The following is a 20714-nucleotide window of genomic DNA, read 5'->3' as shown; positions in this document are numbered from 1 at the left end:
TATACGCACACATGAAACTTACCAATCTTACAGAATGCTGCCAATTTTTAACATTAAAAATGTTTGCAATGCTTCTTTTTAAGCAGATCCCTTGTAAAGCCCTGTTTCCTCTACTTTCACTATTGTGTAACTCACCCTAATATACTGTATATGATTCAATCTAAAGACTTGATATGTACAGCAACTAGGTGAGATCGGTGTGAATAGCTACCTAGGGTGCCGCACTGATTAGACTAGGTGCAATGTCACACTGCTGCATCCTTTGCAAGTTGATAATAGTATACAAGTTCAAACAAGAAAATTCCTATATTGTATCTGCAGGAGCACTTGGCTTGCCTGCCTCCTCCAGTTTTGATTCCTACCCATTACCACGAAGACACAGCTTCTATCGTGACTGCAGCTTTTCCCCCTGCTATGGGTCTTGAAGGTGCAGATTATAATTTCCATAACGTCACAAGGGACCAAAAAGCAAAGTATAATTGTTAGGCTTGTAGGAATATCCACCCACGAATCAGCATCAATGCCCCAATCTACCTCCATACACTTCACCCTATGTGGCGTGTCCCTGCTTGAATGGGAGGTGAGGAGACAACACCTACCCGACTTCGGTTACCCCCAGGCCTTTAGTATGAAAGGTATTGGAGCTGAATGGAGGGTGCGCGACTAAACTTCCAGACCAAACAAGAATTCAGTTAGCAAAGTCCAGTAACAGTCCAGAGTCATACACGGGTGATCAGATATATTGCAGTACAGGAGGGCTAGGCAAAGATAGTTCAAAAACGTATCCGAGGTCAAACCAGGTAGCAAACAGTCGTAACGATAATCCAGGCAAGAGGTCGGTTCAGGTGGCAGGCAAGGAAGGTCCAATAACAGGCAGAGGTCAAAATCTCCAGGTAATCCAATACAACAAGACAGCACGGTACAGAGCACTCAGCAACCAGCAAGAGCTTATCACGGGCAACATACAAGTGTCACAGCAAGGTTTAAATACTGACAGCATCCAATCACAAGCAGACATTAATCTTGTTTAAGTATCAGCTGAGAGAGAGATCTGCTGACACGAGTGACAATACATGTCAGCTGAGTAACCAGTACTAACCAGCAAAACATCCTGACTGTGTATCAGCAAGAGCATTGCCTTAACCAGTAATCCCAGCCAGGGTCAGCATCCATATATGATTATTTATTACATAAACCCCTGCCTAAGTGTCAGCTGACTCTACCTCTGTCGCCGCCTCAGACCATACTGCAGCCGAGAGGAGTGATCCCTTACAATAATCTTGTCCGGTGCCAGAACTAGAGAGCAAAACTACCTAAAAGTAGTCAGAGTTTTTATTTCATTTTCTAAGTAGCAGGAGAATATATAAGTTTATATATAATTTATTTATAGAATTTGCAGAGATACTGATGTTCCGGTCTTTACTCCTTTTTTTAACACTATATTGTGATTTAAAGGCATACCAAGGTGAAAACAAACTGATGAGACAATTTAATCTATCCTTCTACTCCTAAAAATAACTTTTTGAAATACCAAAGAGTTTTATATTATGTTTAACTTTACTTTGGAAGTTTTTAATGTTTCATTGTCTCTGCTCAATGACACCGTCTTTGCATTATGCCAGAGCTAAAATCTAAGAACAATAGACCTTTTTATCTATCCCTTTCTTTCAAACGTTGTTCTCTACAAGGAAAGTGTTTTATTACTGTAATTCCTTATCTGTGAGAGTTATGCTATGGTCCAACTAGGTCCCAACTAGAGAAACTGTCACTTGCATACCTGAATGTTAAAGGTGGCCATACACTGGTCGATTTGCCATCAGATTCGAGCAACAGATAGATCCCTCTCTGATCGAATCTGATCAGAGAGGGATCGTATGGCCACCTTTACTGCAAACAGATTGTGAATCGATTTCAGCCTGAAACCAATCACAATCTGTGGAGCTTCCGCTGCTGCCGCCTCCCCCTTCCCCCCTGCATACATTACCTGTTCCGGCCGGCGCGAGTCCCCTGGTCCCCGCTGTCTTCTTCTCCGCTCCGGGCTCCACACCGTTCCTGCAGCTACTGACCTTCCTGTCCAGGGGAAGTTTAAACAGTAGAGGGCGCTCTACTGTTTAAACTTCCTGCCGGGACAGGAAGTTCTGTGTAGCTGCAGCTGGTCCGGAACCCAGCGCGGAAAGAAGACAGCGGGGACCAGGGGACTCGCGCAGGCCGAAACAGGTAATGTATACCCGTTGTATTGCGTCGGTCGTCGGGCATTCGAACGCCGCTATCGACGCACTCCCGACCCACCAGCGATCGAAAAAAATATTACGCATGGACGGATTGACGGGAATCGACGGGAACGATCGATTTCAGACGGAAATCGATCGTTCTGTCAGCGGTGTGCGCGGCGATTTCACAGCCGATTCGATCACTGTGATCGAATCGGCCGTATATTGGCGGGAAAATCGTTAGGTGTATAGGCCCCTTAACTCTTTCAGGCAAAGAAAGAAAAAAAGGAACACAGCCTAGTTATTTGTTTGCCTACCACAGTACATACATGTTTATGTCATCAGTGTATTTTCACATTGGTATTTCTTTAAGTGCAGTGCTCTCTCCATTACACTCATATGCTTTTCTTTTACTGGCAGATACTTTAAAAAGTTTCAGTACTGTGGATTTGCACCGCATGTGCGCAACTGCAAGCCAAACACAGATGGCATTTCCTCCCTGGAGAACCTTCTAGCAAGCATCGTTCAGCGAGTATTTGTGTGGGTGGTCTCGGTGGCAACCTGCTTTGGAAACATCTTTGTCATCTGTACACGGCCGTACATCAGATCTGAGAACAAGCTGCACGCTATGTGCATTATCTCCCTCTGCTGTAAGTAATAGAGCAATGCAGGGAATCTTATTTATCCAGTATGGAAGATCATGAAGCCCAAAAAGCAGTAAGAAGCATAGTCAACAAAAGTTGTTTTGTTTTTTTAATTAAATATGTCAAGAACCGGCCCTACGGCAAGCCTGCAGAAACGGTTCCCCGACTGGGGGTTTTTACCAGATCGAGAGAGGAAGCAGCCTTATTCAAGCTAACACAAGGCTGCCTGTCACCCCTCAAAACACTTCTCACTGCCACCACTAGCTGCTGCTAGACACTTTGACAATGCAATGCCTTCCCAGTGTGTGCATTTATATATTACCTGTCCTTTTGCAGCCTCCACGTGGTGTCCATCTATCTCGCCAGGTTCTAAGAGCCGCATACCAGCGTACACGCTAGCAGCGCATAACGTCTGATGCTATTGTGTATGTGGAACCCGGTGAGATGGATGGACACCACGTGGAGACTGACACCGGACAGGTAATGTATAAATGCACACACGGGGGGGCACATTTATATAGCAGCGGCAGGGGTTTCATCATTTCGTCGCTTTTTCCAAAATTGTCCACCGGACCAAGCAACCAACTTCAGCCCGACATCATGCAGCATGCGCGATTGACCATGCGACCAATTTCCGTCCCGAAATTGGTCGCTTTGTCGGTCGGGCATGCACTTGACGGCACCGATTTTCATTCAATTCGATTATAGTAATTGAATTGGATAGTCGATCGGATGCCAAGTCGCCTGATGTATGGCTACCTTATGGAGCCACAACTGACATGTATAAGCACTGACATGTATAAAAGTTGAATGCATATATGTATGCCGCCGGTGAGCTGGGCTCAGGGTGAGCCGAATCACGGTACAAAATAATACAGACAAAGGTATAAACCAATTTACGAAATACAAAGTTGGTACAAAATACAGAATCGGTTCACGTTACAGAATTGGTGATTAAAGGGAATCTAAAAATAAACTTATGATATAATGAATTGTATGTGTAGTACAGCTAAGAAACAAAACAATAGTATCAAAGGCATGAGTCTCATACTGTTTCCAGTACAGGAAGCGTTAAAAAAAAAAAACTTCAGTTGTTATCTATGCAAAAGAGCTTCTATGAGCTCTCTTACCAAAGTTGGTCAGCCACAGTGCTATTTTCTTAAGCACATCTACATCCAAGAAACAGTGAAAGACAACTTCAGATAAGATTTTACTGCAGAGAAGTTCAAAGGGTTGTTAGCTCTGCTCTGTTTAATAGTTTAAAATACAGATTGTGGTTTGTAAACTGCAAATACTGTATGACAGAATGATGCAATGTTCTAAAAGAAAAAAAAAAGCTATATAACTGAAAATAAATATATGAGACTCTTTGCTACTTATGTTCTAGTCCTTATCCGTACTACACATACAATTCATTATATCATACGTTTTTTTCTTCTGCTTCAGGTTTGCTTTACCTTGCCACTGTATCATCTAGCTATCTATCTATCATAGAATTTCCATTTAAAAAGCTCAATTGTATTTTTTTCAGGTGCTGATTGCCTGATGGGAATCTATCTTTTTGTCATTGGATATTATGATGTGAAATACAGAGGTGAATATAACAAGAATGCTCAGATGTGGATGGACAGCACTCAGTGCCGACTCGTTGGGTCGTTGGCCATTCTCTCTACGGAGGTGTCAGTCTTGTTACTTACGTATTTGACTTTGGAGAAATACATCTGCATTGTTTATCCATTCAGATGCCTAAAGCCTGGAAAATGTCGGACAGTCACTATATTGATACTGATTTGGATTTTTGGCTTCATTATTGCCTTCATACCTCTCAGCAACGAACACATTTTCCACAATTACTATGGCACAAATGGTGTTTGCTTCCCGCTACACTCTGAGGAGCCGGAGAGCAGCGCAGCACAGATCTATTCGGTTATTATATTTCTTGGTGAGTAGTGTGTTGGTATAAAGAGATTTAATATCTTTAATAATATAAAAAAAAATGGCTTATGACACACTTGCTGCATTTTGGGATGATCATAGTTTAAAGAAACACTAAAGCGAAAAAAAATTATGATATAATGAATTGGCTGTGCAGTACGGATAATTACTAGAAGATTAGTAGCAAAGAAAATATTCTCATATTTTTATTTTCAGTAATATGGTGTTTTTGATAACATTGCATCAATTCTCTAATATTTGTAGTTTACACCTTACTTAGCATTCTAAATGTTTTCAAAGAGCAGTCTTGTGAACTATTGACCTGTCCCCCGGGGAGAAAAATAAAATACAGTGACTGACAGTTGAGATAACGAGCTTCAGAAGACAGAGCTCTCTGCGACTTTGAAAGTCGTGGAGCTTAATGGCTCTTTTGCATAGATAACAACTGGAATTTCTTAACTCTTCTTGTACTGGAAACAATATTAGACTTATGTCTCTGCTCCTAATGTTTTATTTCTTAGCTGTACTACACATACAAATCATATCATAATTTTTGTTTTTCGCTTCAGCGTCTCTTTAAGCAGTTACTGAGAAACAATAAAATAAGGGGCATTTCAGTGCTGCCTGGGATAAATTCTATAAAAACATATGAACCATTGCTTCCCTGCAGCACAGTTTTGAAACAGCTGCGCTTGTCACCTCCAGCAACTCAATGAAGGAGTTCAGAGCTCCAGCTTGTGGTCAGCACTAAACGAAACATGAATTCCGTAGTGCACAGAACAAGGAGGACAACCCCTGTTAAGCCTTTGTTTGGGTGATGTGATCATGGTGGCCTAGTGGATAGCACTCTTGGCTTGCACTGCTGGATTCACGGTTTGAATCCCAGTCAGGGCACTATCTGCATGGAGTTTGTATGTACTTCCCATGTCTGCATGGGTTTCCTCCGGCACTCCAGTTTCCTCCCACATCCCCAAAACATACAGTTAGGTTAATTGGCTTCTCCCTAAATTGGCCCTAGACTATGATACATACATAGACATATGACTATTGTAGGGAGTAGATTGTGAGTCCCTCTGAGGGACAGTTAAAGAGGCACAACAGTGAAAAATTGTAAATTGTAAAATATGTGCAAAATATTCAAATAAGAAGTACATTGTTTCCAGCGTAAATTGAGCCATAAATTACTTTTCTCCTATGCTCCCATCACTTACAGTAGGTTGTAGAAATCTGACAGAAGTGACAGGCTTTGGATTCTCAGGGATATATTTATTTTCAAAAGCACTTAGTGAATGGTGGTTGCTCTGTCCAACAGCCAAAACATTTGCTGAGAATCCCCTATGAAGAGATGGACTAGTTCAAAACCTGTCACTTCTGTCAGATTTCTACTCCCTACTGTAAGTGACAGCATTATAGGAGAAAATTAATTTATGGCTCATTTTACTCTGGAAGAAACATACTTCTTATTTGTATATGTTTGCAGATATTTTACATTTTACAGTTTTTCGCTGTAGTGCCCCTTTAAGTGACAAGACAATATACTCTGTACAGCACTGTGGAAGTTGTTGGTGCTATTTAAATACTAAATAATATATATATATATATATATATATATATATATATATATATATATATATATATATATATATATATATATATATATATATATATATACACTGTATATAGCCACACACTTGCCGTACTTACTGAGCACTCTTACAGTTATAGAATGAGGGCACCTCTGAATAGTTACCAAATACAGCCTGGATGATCACACTCTTTGCAGCTGCCAGAAGGTCTGATCAAAGCTGATATTATAAGCCCACAATGCTGTATATCCTCCACATTGTTATAAGTATGTGTCTTCCTTTCCACCTCTCATCTGCTGCATATCAGGTGGGGTGCCTCTGACCTCACTGCCGTCTCCAAGTCTATTTAGCACTCAAGAGGAAAAAAATCAGAAGGGGGGGAAGGGATGCTTCACAATGGAAAGTATCCATTCAGTTGTATTTTACAGTAAAAGCAATTCTCTAACAAATAGGTAAAAGCATAGCCGGCCTTTGACCTGTGCGACCAGAGCGGTCGCACAGGGCGCCGGCTTCCAAGGGGGCGCCTAATAGCTGGTTACCTATACTGAGAGCACCTACACCTGATTTCCTATACTGGGGGCACCTATAGCTGGCTACCTTTACTGAGGGCACCAACACATGGCTACCTATACTGGAGGCACCTACGCTTGGCTACCTATGGGGGTGATGGAGACCTTCAACTGACTATACTGGGGGCACCTATGCTTGGCAACCTATATTGAGGGCACCTACACATGAGATCGGGGGGTGGTTTTTTTTTTTTGGGGGGGGGGGGCGCACTGCAGCTATAACGCGTGGTGCAAATTGTTGGTGCTGTGCTATCATTGTAAATGGGGGCTGGGGGGGCAGATAACTGTCCCACTGATTGTTTTTATTGATATTCCTGAAAGGTTCTAGCCTTCATTGCTAAGTATATTCAGGATTCAGAATTCACTCTTTCCATCCATTTGTGGTTATTAATAGTATTTTTCCTATTATACATATGTGAAGTGCCACAGAGATCTGAGCATTTGGCATGATGTGTCACAACATCAAAAAGGTTGCTAACCACTGTCCTAGGAGATATCTCAGGAGAAAAGGTGAATTGCATATGGGCCTGTGTGTGTGTGTGTGCGTGTGCACGCATGCGTGAAGAGGATGAAGGGGGGGGGGGGGGGTACAAAAATCAGGTTTCGCTCAGGGCGCTGTGAAACCTAAGGCCGGCCCTGGGTAAAAGTAACTCACATTCCAGGCAGTGGCGTCACTAGGGGGGTGCGGTAGGGGCGTCACCAGGTGTTGCCAGCAGAGGGGGGTGACATCAAGCTCTAAGCTAAGGGAGAGTGGAGTAGGCTTTGTAAATACAGCCCTTCTGGCTTCTCCGTGTTGAGCTGAGGCCATCAGGGCCACATGGTAATCCTCTTAACATCCCCTACAGCAAGGAACGTTACTATCTGGTGAGGTTGGAGGTTCATGGGGCAATGAGTTTCCGCACTGGGTGAAACCAACCCTAGTGACGCTTCTGATTCCAGGGTCTCAGTCCACTTAAAGGAAACCTAAACTGAAAAAAAAGAGTTTCACTTACCTGGGGCTTCTACCAGCCCCATGCAGCCATCCTGTGCCCTGACAGTCACTCATGGCTCTTCTGGTCCCCCGCTGCCAGCTAGTTTCATTTTTGCCGACTGGTAGTCGACCGGCCACCATTGCATTGCCGCCATTGCATTGCACCCGTAAAAATGTATTTGTTAATGTCCACGATAGCTTCCTGCACCAGCGGGAATGCGTAAAAAGGTACGCATGGCGGCCGGCCGACTCCCAGTCGGCAAAAATGAAACTAGCTGGTAGCGGGGGACCAGAAGAGCCATGAGTGACTGAGATGGCACAGGATGGCTGCAGGGGGCTGGTAGAAGCCCCAGGTAAGTGAAACTCAATTTTTTTTCGGTTTAGGTTTCCTTTAAGACCCTGATATCCCAATATTCGCTTCCCACCGCAGTGGTACTACATCACTATGACCTTATTCTACAATAAGTTTTCCCGCTCTTAACTGGACTGGTTTAATCATCAGGGGTGCAACACGGGTGAAAGTGCAGGACCTAGAATGGTCTGGGATGTTTAGAACAAATGAGAATGCATAATTAAAAGTGACACCAAGGTATCGCTGTGCACCGTACAATAAAAATCAGCCTCCTTCCCACTACAGAGGAAACATTTAATGAAATGTCTTTGTAAAATGATTAAGATTACATCAAGCTTGGTTACTGAAAATATCTTGGAGTGATTCACAGAAGGCGCAATCAACTATAATTTCCACGCACTTCTAGGTGGTTATGAAACTGAACAATAGTTTAAAAAAATGCGGATAATCAGAGAAGTTAGGCTTTTATGTAAATTGAAACCAGCGATGGTCCTGAAATGCTTATGATTAGAATAGGAAATAGCTCTGGCTTCCTAGCAACTAGGAAATGAACCGCCAGAAGCAATGCCTTTTGCGCACACTAATATCTAATTGCAGCGATACGTGGAGCTAACATCTCATGTAGGTGTTAGTGACATTTCCTTTGACTTCATAAATATTTGCAGTGCTACTGCACTTTAGCTGAACTTCAGCAAATATAATATGTTAACCACCTGCAGTAAAAGGCTAGGAAGGGTTTTGCTGGGGATATTCAGCTGCTCTTCCTCTGGGTATTCTGAGTTCTTGTTACAGCTTTCTGCCTGTGACAAAATGATAAGGGGTCAAACTTGTGTTCCCTTGCAGAAATTCCCTTGCTGATTCTGGAAGCTTAGAAACCTCTGTTCTGTAGTCAGGCTAAGGTCATCGTCTCTGGAAAAACTTTAAAGGGAGTTTATTAATTAGAATCGGTTTCTGTAATCTTAAGTGTGTGCAGTAAAATGTTCGCCACAGGCTGACAGTCCTTAGTTGAATTTACGTAAAACAAAAATGAGACGGCACACTACTGGCTGCAAAACTTTTTGCTGTATTGAGTGGACATATCCAAATGTGAGAACCCCACCCATCATAGCTCCTCCCCTGGAGCTATTAACTCTTAAGTCTAAAGGTATATATAAAATGAAGTGGTCATTTGGCACTCCTTCATGGCTACCAACAAAAAATATATTCAATAACTGACCGTACTCCTGGCACTTCCGAGAATGGACTGCCATAGAACCACCTGTGGAAAAAACATGTGGTTATCACATTATGTCAATACATGCTACAATCATATAGATACAATCTGGTCACATTGTACGTTCCCTATAAAAAACACTTAAGGGGCAACCTCGCATTCATTCCTCTAGGGGCCACCACATCCATGGAGTATATCCATCTTGCCTCCTTTTGTTTCAACAGTTTTTATAAATTACCACCTCTACTAGAAGGGTTCACAGCTTCTAAAACACATCATCTCAGTTGTGCAGCATTGTGTCCAGCACCAAAGAAATGTCTGGCCACAGAAGTATCATAATTCTTACGCTCCCCCTCAGCATACTTTGTAATCGCCCGTTTGTGTCCCTATATGCGCTGGGAGGGCTGCAGGGCCAAGACTCATGCCCCCCTGTTTGACAAAGTCTGGGTCCATGCTGAGCTCCTCATCAGCAAAGACAGGAAACGCCGCCCCAGAGGGTGTAGGGCAGGTGTACAAGTGAGACTCAAAAAGAAAGGCCTGCGGTCACCCATTCCAGCTATTCTCCTGGCGAACGTTCGTTCCCTCCCTAACAAGATAGACGAACTGCTCATACTATTCGGCAGCAAACACTCGATCGGCGCAAACACCCCAGTCCTGTGCTTCACGGAGACCTGGCTGCACGACACCATCCCGGACAACTCTCTTCTACTTCCAGGCTTCAACCTCTTCCGTGCGGACCGGGACCGCGCTCTGTCTGGCAAACAGAAAGGTGGAGGCATCGGCTTCTACATTAAGGACGCTTGGTGCTCAAATACGACCATCCTGGGCAAATGCTGCTCTCCGGATGTCGAGCTCTTACTCATCAACTGCAGGCCCCAGTACTCACCAAGAGAGTTCTCCTCCTACGTTCTTGTCGGAGTATACATATCTCCTGATGCAAACACCAAAGGCGCTCTGCGTACTCTCAGCGACACCATCTCAGCATGGGAGACGTCCCTCCCGGATTCCCTCTTCATCATCTGCGGGGACTTCAACAGCGCGAACCTCCGCCAAGAGATGCCCCGCTTTAAGCAACATGTCACTTGCCCCACCAGGAGCCAAAACACCCTGGACCATTGCTACACTGTCCTCAAGGAGGCATACAAACCCACTCGACTAGCTGCCCTTGGCAACTCTGACCACTGCCTAATCCACCTAATACCTTCCTACAGAAGGCACCTCGAGACATCCAAACCGGTCCTCAGGACTGTGAGGAAATGGACCGATGATGCTAAGGTGCAGCTACAGGCCTGCTTCGAATGTACCGACTGGGCGGCCCTGGAGGCACCCTGCCTGGAGCAATGGACTGAAAACGTCACCTCCTATATTAGCTTCTGCGAGGAGGTGTGCATCCCCAAGAAGACCTTTAAGGTCTACCCTAACAACAAGCCCTGGTTCAATGGCAAGCTTTGCCGGCTCCGCAAAATCAAGGAAGCAGCACACAAGTCCGGCACTCCTGAGGAATACAAGGCAGCCAGACACACCCTTAAACGAGAGATCAGCGCCGCTAAGAGTGTCTACTCCAACAAGCTGGGCCTCAGCCTCAGGTCCATCAATCCACGGGAGGTCTGGAAAGGCCTCAGAGCAGCCACGAACCTTAAACAACCACCTCAACTTGCGCCCCCAAGCCTCGAACTGGCCGAAAAACTCAACGAGTTCTACTGCAGGTTCGAGCACCTACCCAATCACCCGCAGGGCAAGGTAGTCACCCCAAGTGCTCCTCCCGCAGCCGCCCCTCCAAGAATGGTCCATGGTCTAGCAGAGCCGATGGCAATCCAGGAGGCTGATGTACTAAGGCACCTCCAAAAGCTGAACCCCAGGAAGGCTTCTGGCCCAGACGGTGTGTCCTCCTCCTGTTTGAGAACCTGCGCCAGCCAGCTTGCCCCTGTCCTCACCCACATATTCCAGAAATCACTGACGGAGGGAATAGTTCCCACCTGCCTCAAAAAGTCTATCATCATACCAGTCCCCAAAAAAACGGGCATCACGGACCTCAACAACTATAGACCTGTTGCCCTAACTTCAACCGTCATGAAGATCTTTGAAAAACTGGTCCTCGCACATCTGAAAGGGGTCACTGACACTCTCCTGGACCCACTTCAATTCGCATATAGAGCCAACAGATCCATAGAGGATGCCATTAACATTAGCCTGGCCTTCATCCTGGAACATTTAGACAGGCCTGACACCTACGCCAGAATCCTCTTCCTGGACTTCAGCTCCGCCTTTAATACCATTTGCCCTAACATCCTGTACGACAACCTAGTGCAACTTGGTGTCGATCACACTCTCTGCGGGTGGATCAAGGATTTCCTCACCAACAGGGAGCGACTAGTAAGACTCGGCGACTGCTCCTCCCAGGTGAGAACCACTAATACTGGTGCTCCCCAAGGGTGTGTACTGTCTCCGATCCTGTTATCCCTGTATACGAACTGTTGTGTCTCAACCGCAGACTGTGTTAAGGTTGTTAAATTTGCGGATGACACCACTATCCTCGGCCTGATCAGTGGAGGGGACGAACGCTCCTACCATAGCGAGATTAAGCGGATCTGCAACTGGTGTAGGAGCAACAAGCTTGTCCTAAACGCTGCAAAGACTGTTGAGTTAACTGTAGACCTTAGGAAGTGCCCTCCCCCTTTCAACCCAGTCATCATTGAAGGCACTGAAGTTGCCAGAGTATCTAGTGTTCGGTTCTTGGGCACAACCATAACCGATGATTTGAGATGGGGAGAAAACATCACTAAATGCCAAAAAAAAGCCCAGCAAAGGCTGTTCTTTCTGAGACAACTGAAGAAGTTCGGTATGCCCCAGGAGCTGATGACAAGTTTCTACACGGCTACCATCGAATCTATCCTTTGCTCCTCAATCATCGTATGGTATGCAGGCGCCACCGCTAGCGACAAGTATAAACTACAAAGAGTGATCAAGGCTGCAGAAAGAATCATCGGGACTTCCCTGCCACCACTAGACCTACTTCATGCCTCCAGGTTAAGCAACAGGGCAAACAGGATTGCACAAGACCCCCACCATCCCGGCTGTCGCTTCTTCAACCACATGCGCACAGGCCGCCGCTACAGAACTATTCCAACTAAAACCTCCAGGCACAGGAACTCCTTTTTCCCCCAAGCTGTGCTCGCCCTTAACTAGCGCCTCCACACTATGCCCCATACTCAGCACGCCCTCCGGGCAGGGCCTCACGGACACCGCGCTCTACGGTTTAATGCTATATAGACCCCTGTACTATGCCCTATACTGTGCACGTGTGCTTCTATACTGTCTGTGTTTTTTGTATTTCTGCAATATGACTGTTTTTTGTATTTCTGCACTATGACCGTTTACCTCACTTTATGTTTTCTTTTGCTATGTCCATGCTATGTCCAATGCCAATGTGTACCAAAAATAATTCTGAGTGCGGCATCCGTCACACTTAGCGAAATAAATCTGATTCTGATTCTATATGCTGGTTCTAACAGGTCTAGTGGTTTCTCCGACGTACATGAGTCCACATGGGCATTTAAAGAGAACCAGACACGCTGGAAAAAAGATTTTATACATACCTGGGGCTTCCTCCAGCCCCATAAGCCTGGATCGCTCCCACGCCGCCGTCCTCCTTTGCCTCTGACCGCCGGTACCGGGTCCCGTACTTTCGGCCAGTCGATGCAAGCGCAGTGCGTCACTGCCGGTGGACGCTGCCAATTGTACGCAAGAGCAGGGACTCCCTCCATATCCTTACGCATGCGCCTCCATACTACGCAGGCGCATGCGTAAGGATATGGAGGGAGTCCCTGCTCTTGCGTACAATTGACCGCGTCCACCGGAAGTGACGGGACCCGGTAGCGGCGATAGAGGCAGCGGAGGACGGCGGCGTGGGAGCGATCCAGGCTTATGCGGCTGGAGGAAGCCCCAGGTATGTATAAAAGCTTTTTCATTTTTTTAATACTGTTCGTCTCTGGATCCCTTTAAGCCCATTACGACGCATGCCGTGGAGCAATAGTGTCTCCCTTTAAAGCGGTATTGTCACCATAAAAATCAAATTTCAACAGCAACTGGTCTGAGTGTATTAAGTGATAAAGATGCTAATCCTGCATTAAAAACTTTTTTCTGCTGTTATGGTTTGGAGTTATTACATACTATAGGAGCACTGGCCCTAGTGCCAAACAGTGCCAAAAAGTGGAATGCTGGGAGTTCTTTTGAATGCTGGGAGTTCTTTTGAATGCTGGGAGTTCTTTTTATCTATAATATATTCCTCCTCTTCCATTTATTTCCCTGCCTAGCTGATCACTTGTGTTTACAAGCAAGGCTGAGGTGACTCAGTGATTGGATGTGTAAATAAAAAAAAAAGACTCTGGGAGGAGGGCAGCTAATGAATACACTATGAGCAAGAGAAAGGAGGGGGAAAACAAGAGTCAGGGAGGATATGATGTCAGCATTAGCTTGGCAAGATGTCCACTGCCTAGAATAGGATTTTCTGCTTTTCCTTTGTAAAATTCACAGGAATCATTACGTGAATAGCACAATACATCTGTTATGTAAGTAGAGGTAGTATTTATCTACTTATATATGTGTTTTTTTATTTCTAGGTTAGCATGGGCGGTGCTTGTTCCAATCCTGTTGTAATCCTGTTGCAATCCTCTGGCCTGTATGGGGATGGCATATTCTATCCTCTTTTATGATACCACTGCACACATTACAGTTCAGGCATGGATGAGTCCCTGCCTTCCCTGTATTGATGTCACTCTTGATGGGGGCTGTATCCTTGTGTCTCACCCTATCATAGATGGTCCTACCTCTTCTGATGGAAAAGATCGGTTCCTCCTGAAATAATGCCCCTAACATCTTATCATTACTCAATAGTGGCCAAAATCTGCGTACAGTGCTTTTAATGAACTCAGTATTTTTACCCAGATTGGTGACAGAAGGTATTTTGTTGGGGCCCCTTACCTTTTCTGTCTTATTTAACAAAGAGGACCTATCTATTGTCAGGACTTCTCTACTGACTTCCTCGACTTTCTGCGTGTTTTAACCCTTCTGTGCAAACTTGGATGCCAACACACGACTTGCCTTCACATAGTCCATATCTTTAGCACATATCCGTCTCGCCCTGCGGAATTGTCCCCTAGGGATGGCTTTCACGACGTGACTATGATGATGGCTGTCAGGAAGCAACAAATTGTTGCAATCAGTGGGTTTGCGATACAATTTGGTGACAAACCTGCCATCAGAGACCCTCAGGGGTGTATAGTGCAATTTAATACAAAAGAACTACAGATTTGGACCGATGTCTCCAATTTTCTAGCTGTATATCCGTGGATATGGCTTGGTCATGGTGATGAATTAGGTTTAAAGGGAACCTGAGATAAGAGTGATATGTAGGCTGCCATATTTATTTCCTTTTAAGCAATGCAAGTTGCCTGGCTGTCCCTCTGATCTTGTGTCTCTTAATTTTAACCGTAGATCCTGAGCATGCAGATCAGGTGCTCTGACTCAATTCTGACTGGATTATCCACATTCTTGTTTCAGGGTTTTGACTCAACGGATGCCAGGAAATCAGCAGGACTGCCAGGCAACTGGTATTCTTTATAAGATCAAATAAATATTGTTTTGTGACTGTAGGCTTCCAAAGCTACATACTCGCCTTGCTCACAATCAAATACCTTCCATAATCATGTCCATTATAGTTTAGCGCCAATTTGGGGGGAGAAGCCAATTCATTTATTTGCATGTTTTTTATATGTGGGTGAGAACTGGAGTACCAAGAGGAAACCCAAACAGTAGTGCCTTGGCTGGAATTCGGAACAGGGGAAACGGCGCTGCAAGGCAAGAGTGCTATCCACTATGCAACTGTGCTGCCCAAAAGATGTAAAGTGCATCTGCAAAGAAGCACAGAACTCTGTTTGCATAGAATTGTTTAGAGCAGCTTAGAGGGTCCTCTCACACATGGCACTATGAGCTCTGAAATGAAAGACTCTGTTCTGTTATATGAAAATGTCAATGTTTTGCCCAGAGGAAGATGCCTTGAAATGGAACGCTTCATGAATTTGCGTGTCATCGATGTGCAGAGGCCATGCTAATCTTCTCTGTATCGTTAAAATTTTAGTATATGTGCCTCTGAAGCACATCCTTTATTGATTTGTCTTAGTGCATCAGGTATATGCAGAGTCAGCATAATGTCTATCCATGTAGAGTGTTCTACTTGCAGGCAGGTGTTTATATGTGCATGCCTTCTTTATGGGGGGACAAGGGTTTGCATATTTTTCCAGAGTCTCTAAGGAAACGGCAGGATTTTTTCTGCATTGATAAAATTTGTATCTTTTTGAACCTCACACTGGGCCCTCTCTTATGGTTTTGGTTGCACTATATGTTTGTTCCCTGCAATACTTGGGATCCAACTCTTTTCACTTACAAAGAAAGCAAAATGTAATGTGGCCAGAGATACTAATAGCTGGAGAACACATGGCACATGGGAGCACAGTCTTTGCAGTACTTTACAAGTACTTGATGGAGGAAGTGGCATGACATAGACCTGAACAGAGACACAGAAACAGTTCTAAAGCGGGGTACACACGCTAGATGGCGCTACTCGAGGAGCACAATGCCACTTAACACACAGATAATACAGTATAAGCTAAAAAAGAAAAAAAAAGATGAACACTGATACCACTTATGTAGCAGATAAATATACTTTGGGCTCTATTCATAAAACATTGGCGGTAAAAAAAAAATCATGGAGGGAAAACACTGCATCAGTATTTTAGACTTGTGTGCTAATTCATAAAAAAAGTTTACACTTGTGATAAAAGGTCGGGGAATTCCCGCACTAAACTAGCGGTGCTGCTGAGTTGTTACATTTGCTGGCTGAGTTAATACATTTCTCCGCGCAGAGACAGTTACTATAAAGGAGGCAGCCCCAGCATCCCTTTACATGTGCATTCTTTTTAAAACTGCCTCTGTTTGCCCTGAATCTTCTCTAAATCTGTATATTAGTCTTTCTAAACAATCTATTAAATTGCCACAGCTTAGAAGAAGTTCCAGAAATGTTACACATGCAGGCTTTCTGATGTGAAATTTATCTGAAAACAGGTACTCAAGGGGTTAAAAAAACATAGCCTTGGTATTCTGGGATGCCGTTTTTGCTCTCTTCTCACTGCAGCTGCCTGGGAGGTCTGTCCACATTAGCTTGCCTGTTATCTTGGCTGTTACCACTGGCTTATCGCCTTATCTAAACAGCCGGGTTTCTCTGTTCACATTCCACCTGTTTTAATCTTTATGAATTAACCTTCAGTTACATGTGTTGTGATAATCTCCGCACAAGGTGGTCATTTCCCGCTCTGCTCAGGAATGTCAGATTTTCATGCGGAAACAGCTTTTATGAATGGACACTTTGCTAAATGATTGGGAAAGTCAGCTGTTTTGAGCATTACCGCATGCAGGAATGCTTTATGAATAGAGGCCATTGTGTACAAGAGTAAAGGTACCCATACATCTACCGATTTTTGCAGGCGATCAATCAATAGACAGATCACTCTCTCTGATCGAATTTGATCAGAGAAAGATCTGTTGGCTGCTATAAACTGCAGGCTGATTCCTGACTGATTTCAGCATGAAATCGTTCAGCAATCGGCTCATTATGTCACCTCGCCTCCCCTTGCCGCTGTTCCCCGGCAACCACATGGCGTGTGAACACGGAAGAGAAGACTCCGGACACAGCGTCAGATGGCGTGACAGGTAAAGTAATAATGCAGGGGCGGGGGTAGATGTACACTGGGTGGGCAGCGACCCAGGGTTTCCGTGTTCGTCGTTCAATTATCGCAGCTGTTACCACCATGCCCCCGATCAAGCATGTTGGCCCCACTTCTTGCAACTGGTCTGATCGATACATTCGACCAATGTCGGGCTGAAATTGGTTGAATCGTTGATTGGGCATGCTTTTGGTGACACCAATTTTCAACCGATTCAATGTTCAATTCGATGGTCAAACTGCAGCCAAATCTTGATGTATGGCCACCATAATTTAAGTTTAAAACCTTGTATACAAGCTGGATAAAACTTGGCTGAGGGGGCTGATAATGACTGATCAACTCAGCCGAGTGCTAGCTGAGAACATTGTTCTCCTCACTCCCTCTGCCCGTTCCATGACGCTCGCGCACTGCTCCTTCCACCCTCCGCCCTGGGGGCTAGCGACACGTCTGTACAGCCTCAGCCTGTCACTCGTGAAATCAAGTCCCAAACCAATAACTGGCTACAACCCCAATACGTACATACAAGGTTTAAAATTACATGTTTATAATAAATTATCAGTTTGAAAATTAAATTTTTGCATGGCCCCTCAACTATCCACAGTATACACTGGTCCTCAGAACCCATGCTGATACTAAATTAACTACAATATGTGATTTTACCTATTTTATTTTTTTTTATTTAATTTTCTCATAACTTATAGCTCTAGTGTTTGGAAAGCATCCCCTCTCCCCTTTGGCTTGGGTACACTTGAATTCATATAGTTTTATGTATGTGGTTTTATTTGTCTGTAGCCTAATTATACAGACTAGTAGAAGCCAAGTAACCTCCTTTGTAACTCATTTTGTACTCTATTTTGTTTTATTCCAACAGGTGTAAATTTGGCAGCATTTATCATCATTGTGTTTTCCTACAGTAGTATGTTTTATAGTATCCACCAAACAGCAATAATGGCAACCGAAATCCACAACCACATCAAGAAAGAAATGACGCTAGCCAAGCGCTTCTTCTTCATTGTCTTCACAGATGCCCTCTGCTGGATTCCCATCTTCATACTCAAACTTTTATCTCTGCTTCAGGTAGAAATACCGGGTAAGTTTTAAATGACAGAAATGAACTCTTGCTATGTTCATGAACTTGTGAACAGCAACAGTAGTGGGTATTATACAAGTATAGACCACAAAGGGCTTTTGCCGAGAGCAAAGGTATGAGACCCAAACACATCACTATCCCATCTATGTGCTCCAATATATAATTTGCCAAATTTTCATCCCCACAAGCGATGCTGGGACTTCTTATTGTATCTACAAGCAAAAATACCTCACCGCCTCGTCTCTATATTCCTCCGTTTGCCTCTGCTCCAGTTGTATCTATGCCAAATGTTTATTTTTCTACTTCCTAGTTGTAACCTTTCTTATGTAAGGCTGCATTTTTGAAAATGCCTTCTGTTTTATGAAGTGCAATTTGTATTTGCATACGTTTTTGAGTAAGGTTCCTTTTGGCCCTCTACCTTAAAGTGAACCTCCAGACTAAAAATCTACTCAGCAGCACTGAAAAGGCTTGGTGTTTCTTTAACAGTTTCACAGCATAAGAACTATGTTTTTCTTACCCAAGCCTCATTTTTAGCTGCAGAGAAGAAAACTGCCCGGGCATTTTTCCCCTGATGCTGTGCAAACCATGATGGGATTTCTGCTGTTTTGGTGCAATTTTTTTTTTATTTAAGATTTGAAGCCTAGCGCAAGAAGCTGGGAGGGGTGATCAGGCCTAGTGTTGGGTGAACACCTAGATGTTTGGGTTCGCGAACGTTCGCCGAACATCGCCGCGATGTTCGGGTGTTCGACCCGAACTCCGAACATAATGGAAGTCAATGGGGACCCGAACTTTCGTGCTTTGTAAAGCTTCCTTACATGCTACATACCCCAAATTTGCAGGGTATGTGCACCTTAGGAGTGGGTACAAGAGGAAATAATTTTTAGCAAAAAGAGCTTATAGGTTTTGAGAAAATCGATTTTAAAGTTTCAAAGGGAAAACTGTCTTTTAAATGCGGGAAATGTCTGTTTTCTTTGCACAGGTAACATGCTTTTTGTCGGCATGCAGTCATAAATGTAATACATATAAGAGGTTCCAGGAAAAGGGACCGGTAACGCTAACCCAGCAGCAGCACACATGATGGAACAGGAGGAGGGTGGCGCAGGAGGAGAAGGCCACGCTTTGAGACACAACAACCCAGGCCTTGCATGAGGACAAGAAGCGTGCGGATAGCAATTTGCATTTTGTCGCCATGCAGTCATAAATGTAATACAGATGAGAGGTTCAATAAACAGGGACCGGAAACGCTAACCCATCACAGATGTTCATTGTTCATGTTACTTGGTTGGGGTCCGGGAGTGTTGCATAGTCGTTTCCAATCCAGGATTGATTCATTTTAATTTGAGTCAGACGGTCTGCATTTTCTGTGGAGAGGCGGATACGCCGATATGTGACGATGCCTCCGGCAGCACTGAAACAGCGTTCCGACATAACGCTGGCTGCCGGGCAAGCCAGCACCTCTATTGCGTACATTGCCAGTTTGTGCCAGGTGTCTAGCTTCGATACCCAATAGTTGAAGGGTGCAGATGGATTGTTCAACACAGCTATGCCACCTGACATGTAGTCATTGACCATCTTCTCCAGGCGATCGGTGTTGGAGGTGGATCTGCACGCTTGCTGTTCTGTGTGCTGCTGCATGGGTGTCAGAAAATTTTCCCACTCCAAGGACACTGCCGATACCATTCCCTTTTGGGCACTAGCTGCGGCTTGTGTTGTTTGCTGCCCTCCTGGTCGTCCTGGGTTTGCGGAAGTCAGTCTGTCGGCGTACAACTGGCTAGAGGAGGGGGAGGATGTCAATCTCCTCTCTAAAGTCTCCACAAGGGCCTGCTGGTATTCTTCCATTTTGACCTGTCTGACTCTTTCTTCAAGCAGTTTTGGAACATTGTGTTTGTACCGTGGATCCAGAAGGGTATAAGTCCAGTAATTGGTGTTGTCCAGAATGCGCACAATGCGTGGGTCGCGTTCAATGCAGTCCTAGGCTGAAGAGGTCATAGCCTAGGGTCACAAAAACCTGTTTATTTGGGCAATTTCAATGGTAGTGATGCTGATGTACATAAATCTCAGCCATGGCCGTTAGCAACGTCTGAATTTCACGAAATGTCTCATGCAGGTAGAAGACATATTGTTAGACTTGGATTTCAAAGATGGGGTCCCTACATCTCTGCAAACCAGAGTTACAGGGGTCCAAAATTGGTAAAATCCCCCATAGGCTTTCATTGCCTCCCTATTTCACTTTCCAAAATCTCACATCTTTTCAAAGGGCAATTGCTCAGCAGTGGCAAATTTCCTAGCATTGTAGGGACCCTTAGGGGGAACATGACTGGTGAGTTTCGGGCCCCTAGGCCGAAGAGGTCATAGCCTAGGGTCACA

The 20714-nt window shown here is 44.5% G+C and overlaps 1 protein-coding gene and 1 non-coding gene across 4 annotated transcripts in view; one reads left to right on the top strand and one right to left on the bottom strand.

The window, feature by feature from the left end:
• Positions 1–20714, top strand: part of RXFP1 (relaxin family peptide receptor 1) — a 433020-nt gene that overhangs the window by 394271 nt on the left and 18035 nt on the right. For all 3 annotated transcript variants that reach the window (XM_068278866.1, XM_068278867.1, XM_068278868.1), the window contains 3 exons: positions 2631–2860; positions 4386–4796; positions 18129–18347. In XM_068278866.1, coding sequence (XP_068134967.1) covers positions 2631–2860; positions 4386–4796; positions 18129–18347 — 860 coding nt within the window. The remainder of the gene's footprint in view (positions 1–2630; positions 2861–4385; positions 4797–18128; positions 18348–20714) is intronic.
• Positions 15533–15635, bottom strand: LOC137532789 (U6 spliceosomal RNA). Its single transcript, XR_011023999.1, has one exon. It is a non-coding gene; the product is annotated as a U6 spliceosomal RNA (small nuclear RNA).

Source organism: Hyperolius riggenbachi, chromosome 1 (genome assembly GCF_040937935.1).
Source record: "Hyperolius riggenbachi isolate aHypRig1 chromosome 1, aHypRig1.pri, whole genome shotgun sequence".
NCBI classification, from domain to species: Eukaryota; Metazoa; Chordata; class Amphibia; order Anura; family Hyperoliidae; genus Hyperolius; species Hyperolius riggenbachi.
This window is presented reverse-complemented; position numbering and strand designations above follow the sequence as displayed.